Source organism: Myotis myotis, unplaced genomic scaffold (assembly GCF_014108235.1).
Source record: "Myotis myotis isolate mMyoMyo1 unplaced genomic scaffold, mMyoMyo1.p scaffold_m19_p_2, whole genome shotgun sequence".
Lineage (NCBI taxonomy): Eukaryota > Metazoa > Chordata > Mammalia > Chiroptera > Vespertilionidae > Myotis > Myotis myotis.
Window position 1 is genome coordinate 161318252 of NW_023416324.1, and position 18587 is coordinate 161336838.

The 18587-nt window shown below is 47.4% G+C and overlaps 1 protein-coding gene across 20 annotated transcripts in view; it reads left to right on the forward strand.

The window, feature by feature from the left end:
- Positions 1–18587, forward strand: part of KALRN (kalirin RhoGEF kinase) — a 656959-nt gene that overhangs the window by 531311 nt on the left and 107061 nt on the right. For 6 of the 20 annotated variants that reach the window (XM_036353042.1, XM_036353044.1, XM_036353045.1 and 3 more), the window contains exon 1: positions 3564–3648. The exons of 13 other annotated variants lie outside the window; for them this stretch is intronic. In XM_036353042.1, the coding sequence (XP_036208935.1) occupies positions 3564–3648 (85 nt within the window). Of the gene's footprint in view, positions 1–3401; positions 3649–18587 lie in introns of those variants that run through there. One more of the 20 variants, XM_036353041.1, reaches the window with a different exon arrangement.

Consider the following 18587-nt stretch of genomic DNA (forward strand, 5'->3'; position numbering starts at 1 on the left):
TTCACTTTTATTTATTTTCATTTATTTACTTATTTTTTAGTCTTCACCCGAGGATATTTTTTCCATTGACTTTTAGACAGAGTGGAAGGGAAAGGAAGAGACAGAGAGAAACACCTATGTGAGAGAGACACACTGATTGGTTGCCTTCCACATGCCCCCAACCAGGGCCAGGAGCCTGCAACCGAGGTACGCCCCCTTGACTGGAATGGAACCCAGGACTCTTCAGTCCGCAGGCTGACGCTCTATACACTGAGCCAAACCGGCTTAGGCTAAAATTCACTTTTAGAAGGACTGAAGGTGCTGGCCATTTTCTGTTCTGGGCTTACAAAGAACAGCAAAATGGGTGTTGTCTTTGGTGATATGGAAGAGAGAACTAGACAATAGTACTGGTTGCTGTGGGTCAGAACTGAAACCCAGGATAACTATGATCCTACAGTAACTCAAGCTGGCAAGATGAGAAGGGCCAATAGGATGATCAGGGAATCGGGAATCAGGATGCAGGTTGCATAAGCAATTTGAACTTTCATCTCTCTGTTTGGTATGTGGAGCACCTCCTGCTCAGCAATGAGGTTCTTATGTAATTCTTGCCGGGGGGGCCATCAGGGGGATGGCAGGGGTAGAACTAGAAGTTAGATTTTGACTTTAGATTTTGTTTTTCCTATGAGGTGGAACTTTTTAGAGATAAACCATCAAAATCTCATCATAGTTCATTCATTCCGTTTCCTCAGATGTAAAAGAGGTCCCTACTTCATAAGGTTTTTCGTATACCTGTGGTCGGCAAACTGCGGCTCGCGAGCCACATGCGGCTCCTAGGCTCCTTGAGTGTGGCTCTTCCTAAGCCTTAGGAGTACCCTAATTAAGTTAATAACAATGTACCTACCTATATAGTTTAAGTTTAAAAAATTTGGCTCTCAAAAGAAATTTCAATCGTTGTACTGTTGATATTTGGCTCTGTTGACTAATGAGTTTGCCAACCACTGGTTAGACAAATAAATGCTTAATACATGGTAGTGATTGTTACTCATTAAATTGTCTACTATCATTTACTGAGCATCTACATGTTCCAACTGTGAGGCAGATGCTGCAACATATAGATAAACTAGAGGCCTGGTGCATGAAATCATGCACAGGTGGGGTGCCCCAGGGTGGCCTGTGGGGATCAGGCCGAAACCTGTCCAATGCCGCCTGCAGCTCCTGCCTGCTGCTCCCGCTCATCCTGGCCCTGCTGTGCCTGCCTCAGGGTTGTGCCCAGTCAGTCCCAGGAGTCTCTGCATCTGGTGCCTGTCCCAAGGGGGGTTGGGGGAGGGGCTGGGATGTGATTGGCCCTCCGGGCAGGTGGTGGGATGCCCTTGCCAGCCCAGAATCTGGATCTGTCCCACTGACGTTCGCACTGGTTGTCAGGAGCTACCTGGCTGCCACTTTTATATTGTTTCTTCCTTGTGGAGTGTCTAGGGAGGAGAAGCAGCAGTGGTGCCCGAGGCCAACTTCCAGGAGGCTGGTGGTGCTGTTGGGATCATGCCAGCAGCGCCGGTTTGTCGGTGCCTGGCCCATTCTCTGGATATTGGACCTGCAGGACTACTGAGGGAGGGAGTGGCTGCCACCAGGCTGGTGGGCCTCCTAGACAGGTCAGTCAGCTGAGTGGCACTCTTGCTGTGGGAGTGCACTAACCACCCGGGGGCAGCTCCTGTGTTGAGCATCTGCCCCCTGGTGGTCAGTAAGCATCATAGCAACCGGTTAAGTGTTCATTCGGTCGACCAGTCACTTAGGCTTTTATATATATAGATAAGCACAAGTCTAAACAGTTAAAACTGAGAAAGAAAGCCCATACCTCGGTAATCCCTACAAGTCTTGCCCCTTGGCTGCCTTTCTTTCAGGTGGCAATTGGTTTCCTCAGTGATCAAGCTTCTGTTTTTTCTTCCTCTCACTTTCCTGTTTGTTTGTGTTGGTTTTTTTATTGATTTTTTTTTTTAGAGAAAGAAACATGTACGTGCCCCATGTGTGCCCCAACTGGGGATCAAACCCACACCTGGGTATTTGCCCTGACCCGGAATCAAACCTGCTGCCTTTTGGTGTACAGGATGACACTCCAACCAACTGAGCCACACTGGCTAGAGCAAACTTCCCTGTTTTCTGATGAATGAGCCCTCTGTACTCTATGAGTGTTGTATGTTCCTAGCAATCCCTTTTTCCTAAATCTAGACACAAAGGAATGGGAGAGATGCCCAAGAGTGATAACACAGTGATTCCTGTGTAGGTTCAGTTGATGTGGTCCATGGGAGGAGGGGGAATATGGGCTTGGCCTTGAAATATGAAAAAGATTTAAAGAAGAAATCAATGGAACAGAATAAAGGAATGGCAGCTCCACTGGGTGTGGTTGGGGGCAGGGGGTGGATGGAAGTCTTCCACCATAAGGTGCTCAGGGTTTCTCTGCAGGCTTCACTAACTGGAACTATTCAACATCTCTCTAACAGTATTTCCTTGGATGTGTCTTTTAAAATTCTATTAGCAATATTTTTTAAATGATTAAATATTTTTAAATGATTAAATTGAAGGTTAAAAGAGAGAAGTGACTTGCCTAAGGTCAAACAGCTAGTCGGTGGCAAAACAGGTTTGAACTTTGGTTTTATGATTCCAAATCCAGAGTGTGTTCGCACAACATCATTGCAGCCCGGAGCCAATAAAAAAGTGAGGCACTGTCAGCAGTATTAGCATGAAATATTAAAAGGAGGGGGAAAGCCGGGCTCGTATGGCTCAGTGGTTGAGCATGACCCATGAATGTGGAGGTTGGAGTTGGATTCTCTGTCAGGGCGCATGCCCGGATTGGGGGCTGGAAACCCGGTGGGGGGTGTGCAGGGGGACAGCCAATCCATGATTCTCTCTCATCATTGATTTTTCTGTCTCTCTGTCCCTCTCCCTTCATCTCTCTTAAATCAATAAAAACATTTAAAAAAAAAAAAAAAAAGGAGGGAAAGAAAAGGGATAGGAGGGTGTTTTCAATGCAGAGGAGGTTGTCCAAGTTTGAAGGCTGAGGGGAAGGTGAGGGTGAACCTGTTGGAGAAAAAAAAGCATTCTTGAGTCTTGATCCTAAATCTGCTCCTGTCCCACGTCTTTGGCGTCACCTGGTTGTGTGTTTTACGCTAAAGCTGACCGTGGTGGCCTTTGAGGAGAGGAAGCTGCACAGGAGACGCACCAGTTTTGTGCCAGGGGCTGTGTGTCCAACAGATCCTGCTCCCTACCCGTGCCCTGTGCCTGCAGCCACAGGCGGCATTGCCCTTGCGTATTGCGTAAGGCTCTGGGCCACCCCGCTGGCTCGGACTCCAGCAAACAGCTGGACTTTGGAACTCCGCCCCCTTAGGCCCTCCCTCCCCGCCGGCCCCTCCCCTACTCCCCAAGGTGGCTCAGGCTCCCAGAAAGTCCGCGGACTGCCGCTTCGCTTGGAGAGGGAGGGCGTGAAGGAGGGAGCTGGCTCCCGGGCCGGCCGCGCTCTGAAGTTTCCTGCCCGCTGCGCTCCCACCGCTGCTGGCCGCTGGCGCCCGGGCCATGCTGGCGCGCAGGGCGGCAGCATGAAGGGCTCGGACCGGGCTTACACCCGCGGTCCCTCTTTGAGGTGGCTCTTTGCTAAGTGCTGCTGCTGCTTCCCGTGCGGAGGTGAGTGGCTGTCGGCATTGGCACCTTCTCTTAGCCGAAAACTTGCGGGGGGGGGGGGGGGGGGGGGCTGAGTGCGAGGGAGCGGTGGGGGAAACGGGGTGGGTAGTGGGGAGGTGGCCAGGGGAGAGAGTGTGCTCTGAACCGCGTTTATTTCAGTTTCCCTGGCAGAACGCGCGCGGCTGGCGCTCGCAGTCTGTCGGTGAGGTTCTGGGTTGCGGAGCTGCAGTTTGCAAACTGTTACTCATCAGCGACTTTGGATGTCCGCCGCCAGCCCGCGGGGGGTGGGGTGCGGGTGCGGGGGGATGGGGAGAGGGCCCTGGGAGCCGCGCGAGTGTCGGGGTGGCGGCGGAGTCGCACTTCCCCGCTCTCATTTACATATGGATCTCAGCTGCGGATTAACTGGTGACTCTTAGCTATTGGAATGTGTTTGACACTTGTCTCCACACTAGCAACTATTTTTGCCAAGTGACAGTTTTCTTTGGGGACTGGAGCAGCCTTTCTCTGCCTGGGCTTTCGCAGGTCTAAGTAGGTTTGCATCTCATGAATTAACCAAGAACTCTCTAGGTGCCCAAGTATGACTGTATTTAATTACTCTGCTAATTTTAATGTTGTAGAGGAGACTTGCTGGAAGCAACGAATTCCCCCCAATCAGCCTGCAAGACCAGACAACGGGATGTAGGACAGAGGGAAAGTGATCAATTTTGTAGCCTCTCTTGAAAAAGAAGTCCGATTTTCCTAGACCCTTGGCAGATGTTCCTCAAGCCCTCCTGTCACCTCAGCTTGGAGGGTGAGGGGAGAGACTGTGCTTCTGTGTGGTTGGAAGTGAGAGTATGGCCTCTCACTTGACATTTGCCCCTTTTAGGTGTCATCTATTGGACCTGTCACCTCCACCCCCATTTACTGGGCCCCAGTGTCTGTCCTCATTCTGTCTAACAAAGTCCAAACGGAACGTACTCTCTGAGATAAATGAATACACTTTCCAAATAACCCTTCACCGTCTTCTGTGCATATGCCCCATCCTGAGCAGACAGACATAAGCTACAAAAACGAATTAAATAAAAAATGTTCAGAATCCCAGCGTTAGATTCTCTCAGTCTGCGTTGCATTAGAACTGCCAGGAACGGTGTGGCAGCCAGCTCTCAAAGCCAGAATGCAGATGCAGAAGCAATCACAAAGGGCCAGGACCCTCAAAAGAATCAAAGCCTAGTTCAGAGACTTGTGAAACCAAGGCTGGGAACTAAAGGAAGAGGGTGATAAAGGTGCAAGGACGCAGGAAGTAGCCGGAGGGAGTCTGAGTGGGTGGGTTTGCTCTGCTTTCACGGCGAAGGGTTCCCAAGCAGGGTTTCTTGGGAGTCCGTTTCCTGTCCAAAGGCAGAATTCCGAGACTTGGGCGCTTTTCCAGATGTGTGGCAGCCCAGCTTCCCTACTGAGTAATTCTCTGGGGGTCCCTCCAGCCTCTGCTTTGTTTGTGAGTTGCCCTGGCTATCCTTCTGTCTGCAGCCAGAGGAGGGGCGGGGAGCCTGCTTAGAGAGACTCTGGGCTGCCTCCTGCCGGCAGGACTAGGAAATCTGTGGCAGAGCTGGGAGAGACCATTGACCCTCAGCCAAAGGCCCGAGCCCTGAAAGCAGCTTTGAAAGGAAAGGAGGGTAACAGAGGTGGGTGCCTTGTCACCTCCCTCTCTACTCCTTTCTCTTCCTTAGACCTGACACTTGTGAAGAGAGAGAACTGGGGCTCAAATCTGAGGAAGATGGTGGGAGAGGTGATTAGCCACCCCTCAGAAGCCACCCACTGGCCTGGGCTGGGCTGGGCAGGGCAATGGTATCTGAGGGGTTGGGACTCCCCTGGGGCTCCCTCAGTCTGCCCTCACCTAAAAAGCAGTTCTGTCTCCACCCAGCCTACAGACATCTATTCAGAAGCAGATTGAAACGATAAGGCCTTGTGCTGAGCTTGAGTGCATTGCCCAGAGCCCCAGGACTGTACTGAGAAAAGTTGACCCAGTTGCATCCCAGAAAAGGGCTCAGGGAAGAGGCTGAGAGGCTGAAGAGAGTGGAGGGCATCTCAGCCAGGAGGTCTGCCTCCCTCTTTAGTCAAACCCGTTTCTCTGGTTGTTCAAACTTCATACAGTTGAAAGGCAGCTTTCGCTTTTAAATAAAAGCAGCTGGTTATTTGGTCTCTCTCTCCGGAGAGAAACTGGATCTTTCCTGCTCCTCCAGGAGCCGCACTATGAAGCTGATGGGCCAGAACCCACCACAGTGGTTCCCAACTCAAGGGGCCTTCACTAACTGGCTCCCAGTCCCGCAGGGTTGAAGGACACCTTCGTCTAAACTCTGAGGGAAAGGAACGGAGGGGCAATGGAATGTTCTGGCTATTTTTGACTCACAGCTAAGTAAGGAACCCTGGACTTTCTCTGGTGAATCCTAAGTGGTTGTAATTGTTAGCACTAGTAGTTGAGGGTAAGACTCGAGGACTTAGTCATGTACTTGTGTGGCCTTTAAATATTATATCTGAGAAAAATGTGGAATGAAGTTAGTTAAGCTTGTCTTCTGATTCAGAAAAGTGAGGAAAGCAACTATCTGTGTTTCTATTCCAGGTTTTGGTTCTGTTGAGTATGAGTATGGTACAGGGGTTTGATGAAAGGTGGTCTTTCTTCGCTGCCTTGAAATTTGTGTTGAAGGGCAAGGAAACTGAAAAACAAGAGTAGGATGGAAATAGAGATCAGGTGAGAAGGAAGAAAGACAACAAATACATTTATAACTGCCTTTTTGGAAGTGAAAACTAGCCAAATGTGAGAGAATGGCAGACGTGTGTCTGAAGAGTGATTAATCACTGATGCCACACTCTGTGGAAAGTTTCAGGATTGTTTTGGCTTCTTATACACTCCTTCAAGGCTGATGATGTGGGTCAGTTCTGGATTCTCTTTTAGTTATCTTAAAATTTTAAAAAGCTACTTGTTTCAGAGTAACACAAAGGATTTCACGTCACCTGGAGGTTGCTAAGTCGCGTGTTGCAGACTGGAAATTGTGACTTCTTCGGTCATGGAGCCTAGAGATTTTTCTGACCTCACCAGGTGGAAGCCATTTTTAGAGCCTTTAATTTTCTGGTCAGCTTGTCATTAAATTTGGGTATGTGGCCCAAAGTCCCTTCTTGGAAACCTTTTCTGCTCCTCCCCTCCCCTGCTCCTCCGCAGTACGTGTGGAATTTATTTAGCTGTATCATTGTCCTTGCATCTCAAGCCCATCATGGGTCTCCATTTACACTGAGACGGGGACAGGACGTGAATGTCACAGAGGAGAGGAAGGGTGGTGACTTACCCAGGCTGAACCACATTCTCATGGCTCTCTCACCACAAGGCCGTTGGATTCCAGCTTGTCTCCGACGTCATGAAGTGTGGATAAGGGTTATAGGGGTTCCCAGGGCATCCCAAGTTATTCTCATCTATAACTTCTTTTTTTCCCCCTACCTTTTCCCAGATCACTAAAGAAGAACCTCATGACTTGATGTGATTGTCTCTTCTTTGGCCCATAAATAAATACAGCTCATTTGATAAACGGAATTTAATGTGTGAAACCATGACACCAAGTTCCTTCACAAAGGTGTGGGTAATGTCAAAGAGGAGCCCTTGTGACCTTCACTATCACTTACTTTAAATCACCACCCAAGGGGCACAATCCTTGGGACCTTCACGGATGCCCTGTTGTTTCTTCGTTTTCCAGGACCTGCCTTCACCATGATGAAAATTGGATGGACCATTTAGCGTGTATGCTTTTCCAAGATATCTCTTGGTTTTTTCTGCCTCCCAGGGATATAATCTGGGGAGAATTACCACACATACTGTCCCCCACCCAAATCCTCTGCTTCTCTCCGCATACCTGGTTCTCTGACTGGGGATGGTATCAGGGATATCAGTTGTTACCTGGAGAACAGCACTGACTGCCAGTCAAAATGGAGCCTCATAGCAATGGGAGTGTGTGCAGGGGTCCTCAAACTATGGCCCACGGGACACACGCAAATAAAAATATTGTATTTGTTCCCATTTTGTTTTTTTACTTCAAAATAAGATATGTGCAGTGTGCATAGGAATTTGTTCATAGTTTTTTTTTAAACTATAGTCCGGCCCTCCAACGGTCTGAGAGACAGTGAACTGGCCCCTGTTTAAAAAGTTTGAGGACCCCTGGTGTGGGGTGAGGTGGAGGCTGGAAACTGAAGCTGAATGTTCCTCCCCTGGCACAGCTGTGGATCCATGATCACTGACAATGCTGTGGGCACGGCACCCCAGTGGTTCCAGGTGCTGTGGCGGTAAGGCCTAACCTGGAATACAAGGGTAGCATTTCAGACTCTATCTGTGTTTTTATGCAAAAGAGTTTAAAAGTAAAAAAACACACAAGTGAACACAGGATTCCCTGCTGAGCCGGGCGATATTGCAGGCACACCTTACTCTGGAGTAGGACTGTTGGTGTTCTGTTCCTGATATTCCTTTTGAGAATCTTGATGCTGCTCTCTTCTGCCGGAAAATACCCCCGTCCTTCTGAAGTGCTGCTTATCGGTCAGTGAGTGAGAAGCTGCCTGGCCTGCCCTCTCCTTCAGACCAAATTCCCTGGCTTTTCCTGAAGGAAGGCCTTAGGAGAAGCCTGGGGCTCCGCAGGCAGGAGGAGCTAAACTGTGGAAAGTGAGAAGGCACCTTAGAGATTATGTAACAGGTCTTCTCCTTTATACAGGAGGAAACAGACCAGCCTCTTGGCTGCAGGCTCTGAACGAGGACCCTGCTCCTGTGGCCCATCCTGTCCTCCTCTCACTGCGGGCCTCCTGGGCAAGTGGTTCCTCCCGCTCTGCAGAGGAAGGCTGGCCCCCTGGTGGGCGGAGCAGAGGCAGCCCCCACCTGGAGCGTGGGAGTGCTGACTTGGGGTGATCTGTGGTTCTGGGGGTCAAGGAGGGGAGACTGCTGTGCCTGGAGCAAAGCGGAACTGGACCCGCCTGATCTGCTTTGAGTGGCTGTTCCGTCCCAAGACCATGGAAGGCAGAGCTCTCTTTCAGAGCAGCTCGTGCACATGTTCTTAACCCTTTGAGTGCCAACCAATATCCTAGGAACTATGCTAAAATTGCCAAGGCATTTTTGCTGATTTTACAGCAGTTTAGGAAAAACATTATGAATCGCAAGTAAATGAAGTTACATATTCAAAAACTTAAGGAAACCTTTACTACATTGACATATTTAGCAATAGCATCATCACTAATAAAAGCAGACTTAGAACTGGACGCCATTTCGGGGCTTTGATAGCGCTCCCGGCACGCTCCTCCTGCTCATCCTGGCTCCCCTGTGCCTGCTGCAGGCTCATGCCCAGTCAGTCCTGATCGGAAGAGGCTCGCGCTGCCACAGGGGCTCCACCAGCCATGAGCCTTGTGTCTGGCGCCTACCCCGAGGTGGGTAGGGAGAGGGCCAGGACGAAATTGGCACTCTGGGCGGTGGTGGCATGCCCTTGCTGGGCTGGGATCTGGATCCATCCTGCTGACATTTGTGCCAGTTGTAGGAAGCCACAGGGCTGCCACTTTTATATTGTTTCTTCCTTGCGGAGAGTCTAGGGAGGGGAAGTGGCCGCAGTACCTGGGACCAACTTCCATGAGGCTGGCCGTGCTGTTGGGATCCTGCCAGCAGCGTGGGGTCCGTCGGTGCCTGGCCTGTTCTCTGGAGATTGGACCTGCAGGACTACTGAGGGAAGGAGTGGCTGCTGCCTGCCTAGTGGGCCATCCGGATGGGTGGGTCAGCTGAGTGGTGCTCCTCCTATGGGAGCGCACTGACCACCAGGGGGCAGCTCCTGTGTTGAGCACCTGCCCTCTGGTGGTCAGTGCACATCATAGCGACTGGTCAAGTAGTTTGGTCGCTTAGGCATTTATATATATAGATTAAACCAATTTTGGAAAAAAACCACCTCAGAACGCATCTAGTATTATAATCACTGTATGTTACATAAAGGAGCATTTGAAAGAAGATACTGGCAAAAGAACCCTAAGCACCATAGGTTGTTCTTCTCCGAGGGGAAACGTGAGGTATAAAAATGGGAGAACAGCTACCCCAGCTTTGAAGTTCAGATCCTGAGCATGTAGGTACTAATATATGAAAAGACATCAGTTATTCTTTGCTTGCCCCTTGACTTTAGCTCCATTTTTCTGTTCATTTCAGCCAAGATTTATTGCACACCCTTTATGTACAAAGCTTTGCTGGTTCTTCTTCAGGTTATTTTTTTTAATACTTTTTTATAAAAATCTTCACCAGAAGATATGTTGTGGTTTTTTTAAAAAATGTATCTTTATTGTTGAAAGTATTACAGATGCCCCCCTTTTCCCCCCATTGGCACCCCCTACCCCACCATTCCCCCTGCCCCAGGCCTTCACTGCACTATTGTCTGACCATCGGTTATGCATATATGCATATAAGTTCTTTGGCTAATCTTGTCTCACCACCCCCCTTTCCTCTGTGATTTGTCATTCTGTTCCATGTATCCATGTCTCTGGATCAATTTTGTTTGTTAGTTTATTTTTCTTCATTGGATTCAACATATAAGTGAGATCATGTAATATCAGTCTTTCTCTGACTGCCTTATATCACTTAGCATAATACTCTCCAGTTCCCTCTATGTGAAGGATATGTTTTTACTGATTTTCAGAGAGAGAGAGAGGGGGGGGGGGGAGGAGAGAGAGAGAAAAAAAATCAATTGGTTGCCTCTCATGTATGCCTGGACCAAATACTGACCCGAAAGCTTTTGGTGTACATGGCAAGGTTCCAACCAATTGAGTCACCCTGCCAGGGCCAGGCTGTTTTCGCCTAGATAAAAATCATGACCTACTGTGGCCCGTGTATCTAAGTGGTTAGAACATCGGCCCGTGCACCGAAGGTTCAAGGGTTTGATTCCTGGTCAACGGCACATACCAGGGTTGCAGGTTCGATCCCTGCCCCTGGTGGGAGCGTGTGCAGGAGACAACCAATAGATGTGTCTCACATTAATGTCTCTCTCTCTCTCTCTCTCTCTCTCTCCCTCCCTCCCTCCCTCCCTCCCTCTCTCCCTCCCTCTCTCTCTCCCTCTCCCTCTCTCTACCTCTCCTCTCCTTCCCTCCCTTCCACTCTCTCTAAAAATCAATGTAAAATCCTTGGGTGAGGATTAACAACAACAACAAAATCATGACATGCTGCCTATGACAGCCCCCAAGGTTCTGTTCATTTCCCTGAGGGCTGGCAAATATCATCTGTATTCCGTGTAGATTGGGGGCATGGGTAGTCTGGCGCCCAACTTAGTCTGCTTAGTGAATATAGAGCATAACTTTTGAGTTTGACAGAACCTCCTGGGTTGGACTTCCTGGAAGGAGGGGAGCCCTGTTACACCTGCGAGGCAGCTAGAAACTGCCAGGTTGGTTTTAGCAGATGAAAGAGCAAAGACCAGAGTTACAGAACAGGTTGTCCCACATTCTTGCTTTCCTGGAGATTACAGTGAGGAAACCCTCAAAGGGACAGGAAGGGAAACCCCTTCTCCCCTAGATTGAAACAGTACCTCCTAAAACTTGTTTCCAGTTTATCTGCTTTTCCTTGGGGCAAGATTAGTTGTAGGCATGTGTTTGTTCTCTTTGGTGACTCAGCATGTAACAGGCTCTCAGGACACTCCCAATCTCTGCCCTCCCGCCATTAGAATCTCCATCCAAAGGGGAACCAAGTCTCACTGTTCAAAGGAATTGGAGACACTCTGCTTCTGCACAGATTTCAGGTCTCAGTTTGACATCTGGGCTGTGCCTCCTCTTCTTCTCTCCCTAGAGCAGAAGTTCCCGAAGTGTGGTCTTCAGAAACACAAATGCAGATTCTCAGCCCCACTGACACGGGCACTTGGTGGGAACCCCAGCAGTCTCTGTTTTAACAAGCTCTCCATCTGGCTTTCTTCCCCCTTTGGTTAGTTCTGTTCTCTTTCTTTCTTCTCTCTACTCACTCCTCCGCCCCTCCTCCCTTCCCCCAGCTCCAGGGAAAGCATCTATAACTGAAGGCTCCCTGCTTCCCCAGAGTCTCACTTGGAGAAGTGGTAGAGAGAGGCCTCCTTCGCTGTTCATTTTCACTTGCCTGGTGGGCGCGGGTCCGGGTGGGTAGGGATTAGGAATCACCTACACGTTCATTGATCTCTCCAGCCCCCAAGGGTCCAGTGTGTGATATTGTTGCATCCTTCTTCCCATTTAAGACTCCTTTGCTTTTATTTTGTTTTCCTCATTACTCTTAAAGCTAACAATGCTCCCTATAGAAAAAAATCAAGGCAGGCAAACAAACGGTCATAAAGGCATAACTTTTATAGCATAACCCTAAACTCTCTAGAAACAGCTATGACTCAACCTCTTAATATATATCCTTTCCTATATATTTACCAGCCCTTTTAAAATAAACGAGTTCACATTTTACTTACTGCTTTATACCTTGCTTTCACTTGCTCTTCTGCACATCTTCCCACGTGGATGCATGTTTAGGATATTTTTAATGGCTGCAAAGTGTTTTGTTACAAGACTTGAACTTGACACGTGTTAGTATTGATTCGATGTAATGGTTGAAGTTTGGTGGGAAGGGCTGAGGATGGCCCTGGGTTAAGAAATAGATCTTCCCAGAATCCGACTATAGACAGCCTGACTCTTTTCCCGCGTTTACATATCAGCTCCCTGCCTTCCACCTTTACGCTCTGCAGGTGTATGATGTGTTCCTCGGGAGATGGGGATGCAGCATGGCGAGAACCGCAGGTTTTACCCCCTCATCCCATTCTTTCTGAGGGATTAGGGATTTTCTCACTCCGTTGGCTTCTAACCGTCCAGTTGCTTTCACTGAACAGGTCCAGGGATTTCTCTTCTATTTTTGAGACATGCCTCCAAAGATAGGTCATTTTAAAATCATTATAACTGAGAAAGAGAGCCTTGATTAATGGTTTTCTGCCTAGCAGAATCAGCTGGGAAATCATTTGGAAATACAGATAAATGAAGATAAAATTCCGTAACATGGAGAGAACCACATGAACACTCTGAATATATCCCTTTAGTCTTTCTTCCTGTGCGGGCATTATTGTCAGCAACATGATAGAGCAGTGCTGTACACTTCTTCACATAACGCATAGAGCAGCTTCTACGATGTTTCTATGGAAGCGTTTAGTAAAATGCTGGCGCCAGCTCAGCTCAGGCTGCGATTGGCAAACATTCAGGATTCCGAAAGCAGACTGGGAAGCCATTGGTGGCTCAAGATGGGTCGTGGTGGCAGCATTTATACTAGGAGAATAACCAGATACCACAAATCAATGCTTTCTGTTTTATTCGGAGAGCTGGTTCCCCAGATTACCATTAGATGTACATTTTATTCTGTGTAGAAATGGCTTGTTTTTCTTTTCAGTCTCCTTGTTTTGGGTTGTTTCTAATGTTCGCTATGGTAAGCAATATTGTAGTGACCATTCTTACAGTTAAGTCTCAGCAGACACCCCTAATTGCTTCCTTTGGATAACTCCCTAGAAGGAGAGCTCCTGAATCAAAGGACAGCCTGATTGTTAGGACTTACTTGTGGCCAGTACCTCCCATTCACACCCTTTGAAAGGAAGAGTGTACTGTGTTCTGTTTTGAGAGGATTTATGAGCAACATCCTCTGGGACCAGGAATTTCATGTCTTTCTATTATTTACTTCTGTTTACATTTTCAGAATTAACTTAATTCTTTTCCTGTAAGGAAATACCCTGGCTGAGAGTATGATAAGTCAATGCCTTTGATTCTTAGGCTGCATACTGATATTCAGGATATAAAAAAATATCTTGTGGCTGTTCTGGATGGAGAGGCAATATAACATGACAATTAAGAGCTTGGACTTTTGAGCCAGAATGAGTTTGAATCCCAGCTCTGCTACCTATGTGTGTGACCTTGTGCAAGCTATATGATCTCTTTGCCTTAGTTTCCTCATCTGGAAAATGGAGATGATCATAGAATCTGGCCATGGGGTTCCTACAGGGCTTAGCTGGGTTGGCGTATGTTAATCCTTTAGTACTGGCACAGAGGGTAGCGTTGGATGAGTATTAGCATTGAGTATATAGAAATCTCTGTGGGACTGTGCCAGTGTCACACTCCAGTGATTTCATTAGTCACCTCATCATGTGAGAAATCGAGCTGAGCATTTTTTGTATCAATCCCCAAATATGTGAGTACCGTGTGGCAGGTTTTGGACTAACAACCACAGAGAATTTAAGATGTTGTCATGCCCCTGGGGACCTTGCTGTCTAATTTGGGAGCTGCTCCATAAGTATGAAACAGTAAATAATAAGGAAAATAGTTGCTGAAGACAATAAGAGGAAAGATGCTCCAAGGTCCACCTGATTGCTGTCTAAAATACCGATGCAGAGCTGATGGGAGCACAGTGGCCTGGGGAGGACTCCTCAGAAGATAGAGGGTTCTCTCTGGGCCGAAAGGAGAGAAAGGGTTCTTGAAAGGACTGAGGAGATAGTGTGAGCAAAGTGGCAGGGATATGCTGGGAGCCACAGAGGAAAGCAGATCAGAACTGCCTCTAGGGCTGTGCTGTCCAAGTCAGTAGCCATTAGCCATGTGTGGCCACTGCGGACTTGAGATGAGCCTAGTCCAAGTTGAGATGTGCCGTGAGTATAAGTTACATACCCGGTGTCCAAGAGTTAGTACAAAAATTGCAAAGTATCTTAATAATGTTTATATTGATCACATGTTGAAATGCTAATATTTTGGAGATATTAGGTTAAATGCAATATATTAAAATTAATAAAATTAGTTGTACCTCTTTTTACTTTTTAAAGTGATTGCTAGAAAACAAAATTATATATGTGGCTCCCATTTGTGACGTGCATTCTATTTCTATTGGACTAGTTATCCTAGAGATTATAGTCCGTGATACATTGATGTGCCGCAGTAGAAAGCTTCCAGCTTTGTGTCCTTTCGTGCCATTCCAGGGCCAATCCAAGACCACCCTCTGGCCCTCCACATAATCCCGGGAGAATGGTGGTCCCACTGGCCCTGCATCTCCAAGCAAGGCCAGTCAACACAAGGAACCTTCTTGAGACATCACATCTACCTGTGGCCTCCCAGGCCAGATAGAAAGTCAGTAATGATCTGAAGCCAGGCCTGGGCAGTCTGTGTGATCCAGTCTCATCAGGGTCCTGTCCAGCCCTCCCATCGAACCCAGGGAAGTCTGTGGCTGCCCCAGGATTCTGGGGGCCTTACCCACGGTCTCCTGGGCTGATCATCTCTGACTCCCCTAGGACTGGGGGAGCATCAGAATCACAGCCAGGGAACAAAATGGGCATGGCACAGCCCTTGTAAATGTACAACTCAGAAGGGCAGCACACCTCTCTCACACACAGACACACACTTCTGAGTGTTCTCAAAGGCTACTGTGAGAGTACCTGTTAGTGAAATAGTGACGTGGAGGGGAAGAGATGGGATTTAGATTGGGGCAGTGGGGTCCCTGTCTGAGGAACCGACGTAAGTACAAAAGTCTTGTGACTACTATTCTTTTGGCGCCTAAGTGGATATTATTTGCATTCTGGACCAAGTTTAAAGAGTCTTCCCAAAGGTTTTGTTAAATATTATGGGAGAACACAAGGGAAGTAGAATGTAAAAAGCATAAAGCCAGACAGCTTTATGGAAGGCACATTTCAGATAACTTGCCTGAAGTTGACTTGCTTCCAGAGCTCACATGCTGCTCTTTGGTCCATACTCACCTGAGGAGCCAACACTCTGTCCATAGAGGACTCTTGCTGAGACCTTCGCTTCCTAATTCATGACCTGAGTCCCAATCGAGCTATCTGCCATATTCCTGCATATTATGAACTGAGATCCAGATTAAAAGGCCCAGACTCCCATTCCACATCCCCACCTGGGGCTTTCCCACCCGGCCCTAGGGTTTGCCCTGAGGCACTGCCATGCACAGCTGCTGCCTTCTGCAGTGACCCACCCTCATCCTGCATGATGACAGGTTGTAGCTGAGCCTCGTGACCTCCTCGTGGCAATGTTGTACCCTTGACTCTGCAACACGCAGGACATTGTACTCAGTGGCCTCTGAGATCTTCCCAGTTCCCACGCCACAGAGGGACTTAAAAAGCAGTGACAACCCTATTGGTTTATTTGGATTCTGCATGAAAGCAGGAGGAGACCTCACTAACCAGCTGAGGTTATTTTTCAGCTTTTAAAATTGTAAGGACCCTGTTTCTTTGTGCTTTGGTTTGGAAATTATATCCCCTTCTTCATTTAACTTCCATCCTAACCACCACATAGTGCCTTCATTTAGAGTACCAGTATGAGCAGCCAACTCTGCCAGGGTGTCTACAGATCTCCTCAAACAGCCAGTTCCCCAGCTCCTTCCCAGTGAGGTGGTCAGCTCTAAATTTAACCATGACCTTCTGTCAGCATACGCAAGCCAGGGCTGCAAGAGCAAAATCAGAGCTGGGCTGTTCTCAGGGGTATGTGTGTGTGTGTGTGTGCAGGAGTTAGAAGAGAAGGTGGACAAGAGTCCTCAAAAGGCTAGATCAGCCCCTGAGGGGAGAAGAGGAGGAGCTCAGAGTGAGAAGCAGAGTCATCCCAAGTGACTGCTGGCTTGGCTGGTTCCTTGGAGAAAACAGCCACATTCTGCACCCTCTCAGTTTCCTCCCACTGTAAAGTACCCCTGACGTAACTCACCTGGATTTGTAATTACCATGGCTTCCTGCCAAGGATTATACCGCAATTATGTGTTCATTCCTGTCCCTTATTCCAAAGTCGCCAATCCCAGGTTTAAGAAGTACAATCTGCACGTTGTATTATGTAGATTCCAACCTTTCTTTGGTTGTCTGTCTTGCATTTTTGTTTGGTTTGCATCTTTTTCTGTATTAATGGGTATATATCTCAGAGTTAGGACAGAAAAATGAAGACAGTCCTATTTGATCCATAATCTGATGCCATTTTAAAAATGTCACATATATATATACAGACATGCTGTCATTTGGGTCAGCATCTGTAATTCTGTAGTAAAATAGCTTTTCAGATTTTTATACTCAACATGTATAAATGCAAAGCATTGAAACTTCCTTAGTTTGTAAAATTTAGCTCATTATAACTTAGTCACACCTCCAGTTTGTATTGATAGTCATGATTAGCACCTTACACAATGAGATTCATATGTATGGATCCAATAGGACTGTCTTCATTCTTCTGTTTGATCTCTAACAATCAGAGGCAGGGTGGGGAGGCTGCCTTGAGTGTAGGTATCTTGGAAAAATGCGCTCGCTTACATTTGAGAGGAGAGCCAGATCACAGAGGCCGGAGCTGGGGCTGTAACACTCTCTGAAAATGCGCAGGTTAGTATCACAAACAGGGACTTGACTAAGAAGGGAATATGGGCCAGTTGGCACTCTTGTGCTCACCTCTCATTTTTTGTAAATAAACTTGAGGGTTTTGGGGGGGGCGAATGTCTCTTTAGCTCAGGTCTCCCAGGGAAGAGCATCAATTAAAAGTTCCCATGTTGGCATCAGCACTTACTAAGTTGCATTAGTTGGAGGATGAGTGAATATTCTTCAAAGGTGTCCAGGAAAATAGACATGTAACTTAGGCCTCTGATTATTAGCCTTTTGCCGAATGTTTGATTCCTGGGAGTGTCCTTGCTCAAAACAAGTTGCTGATCTGGTGGGTCATGGAGTGACAGTTTAATTTAAGAAGGATAAAAGGTCTCCTCCCTATACCTGCAGGTCAATGTGTTGGGTTCTTAAGCAATTTCTACAAGACACTACTAAATACCTTTATATTTATTTATTCAGGGCCTCTGCTAGTTAGGGTATAGTGTGTGTGTGTGTGTGTGTGTGTGTGTGTGTGTGTGTGTACTCACCAAGCCATGCTTTGGCAGCATAGAGCTCATCCTGTGCCTTTATCCTGTATTCATGTCCGAAGTTGATCATCCTGGATATGTTCCTTCAACTACTACAATTATCTGCTGTGTTCCAGTAAACATCTGACCTGCCATTTATGGCTCAAAATGTTCTGTTCTGTCACCAGCAACCAAATCAGTAGCCACATTTATCATTTTTAGTTGAAAACAAAGAAACTTGACATTTTGGTTAACTATGTTATTGTTTAGATTTAGATTCCTTTGTCCAATAATGAAACTCACAGACTTGCATGTTTGGTAGAAAGGAAGAAGTCAAGATTGACTTCTATGAGCCTGTCTAGGCTGAGTCAGGTCATTTGATCATCCTTGAATTAATGCCTGTGGCCCAGGGAATAAAATATTCCAGTTATGTTAGGACCCACCCTTGGGGTGGGGGTGGGGTGGAGGTTGTTGAACTAACACAGTTGAGAAATCTGGGTGCTCTTATGAAGGGCAAGAGAGACATGGTGCTGGGAAAGAAACCTCAGTGGGATGAGAAACTGCGGTGAGTTTAAGGACTGCAGGGATCCCTCTGCCTCAGATGTCAGCGTTGGCAGCTCTGGTGGAGGAGTGAGGGGGACGTGGACAGGGGAGGCCTTGTGAAGAGGTACACGGGGACTGGGTCTTGAAGGGTCAGGAGGGATGTGTTTAATTAAGAAGTTAGGCAAAGGAAACAGCATGAGGAAGGACTTGAGTCCTGTATTAGAATGGAGTGTCTGTGGAAATAATGAACAGATAGCAATTTACCATGTGGCACTATAGTATCTCCTTTGGGGAGTCAGCCTACACAGTTCACGAATGGGAAGACTGAAGCTCCGAGATTAAATGGTTTTCCCAAGAGCATGTAGTTAATAAATTGAGTCCTGGTTTCCTCTCTCCCCCACTTACCCTTGCTGCCCAACTAGATACTGGTCATTCATTGTATCAAGTTCTGATGTTTTTTGTTTGTTTTTTTTGTTTTGTTTTGTTTTGTTTTGTTTTGCTGTAGTGGGATCTGGTGCAATTCCATATTGTGTCCCTGAAAGTATGGGATGGTTTAGTG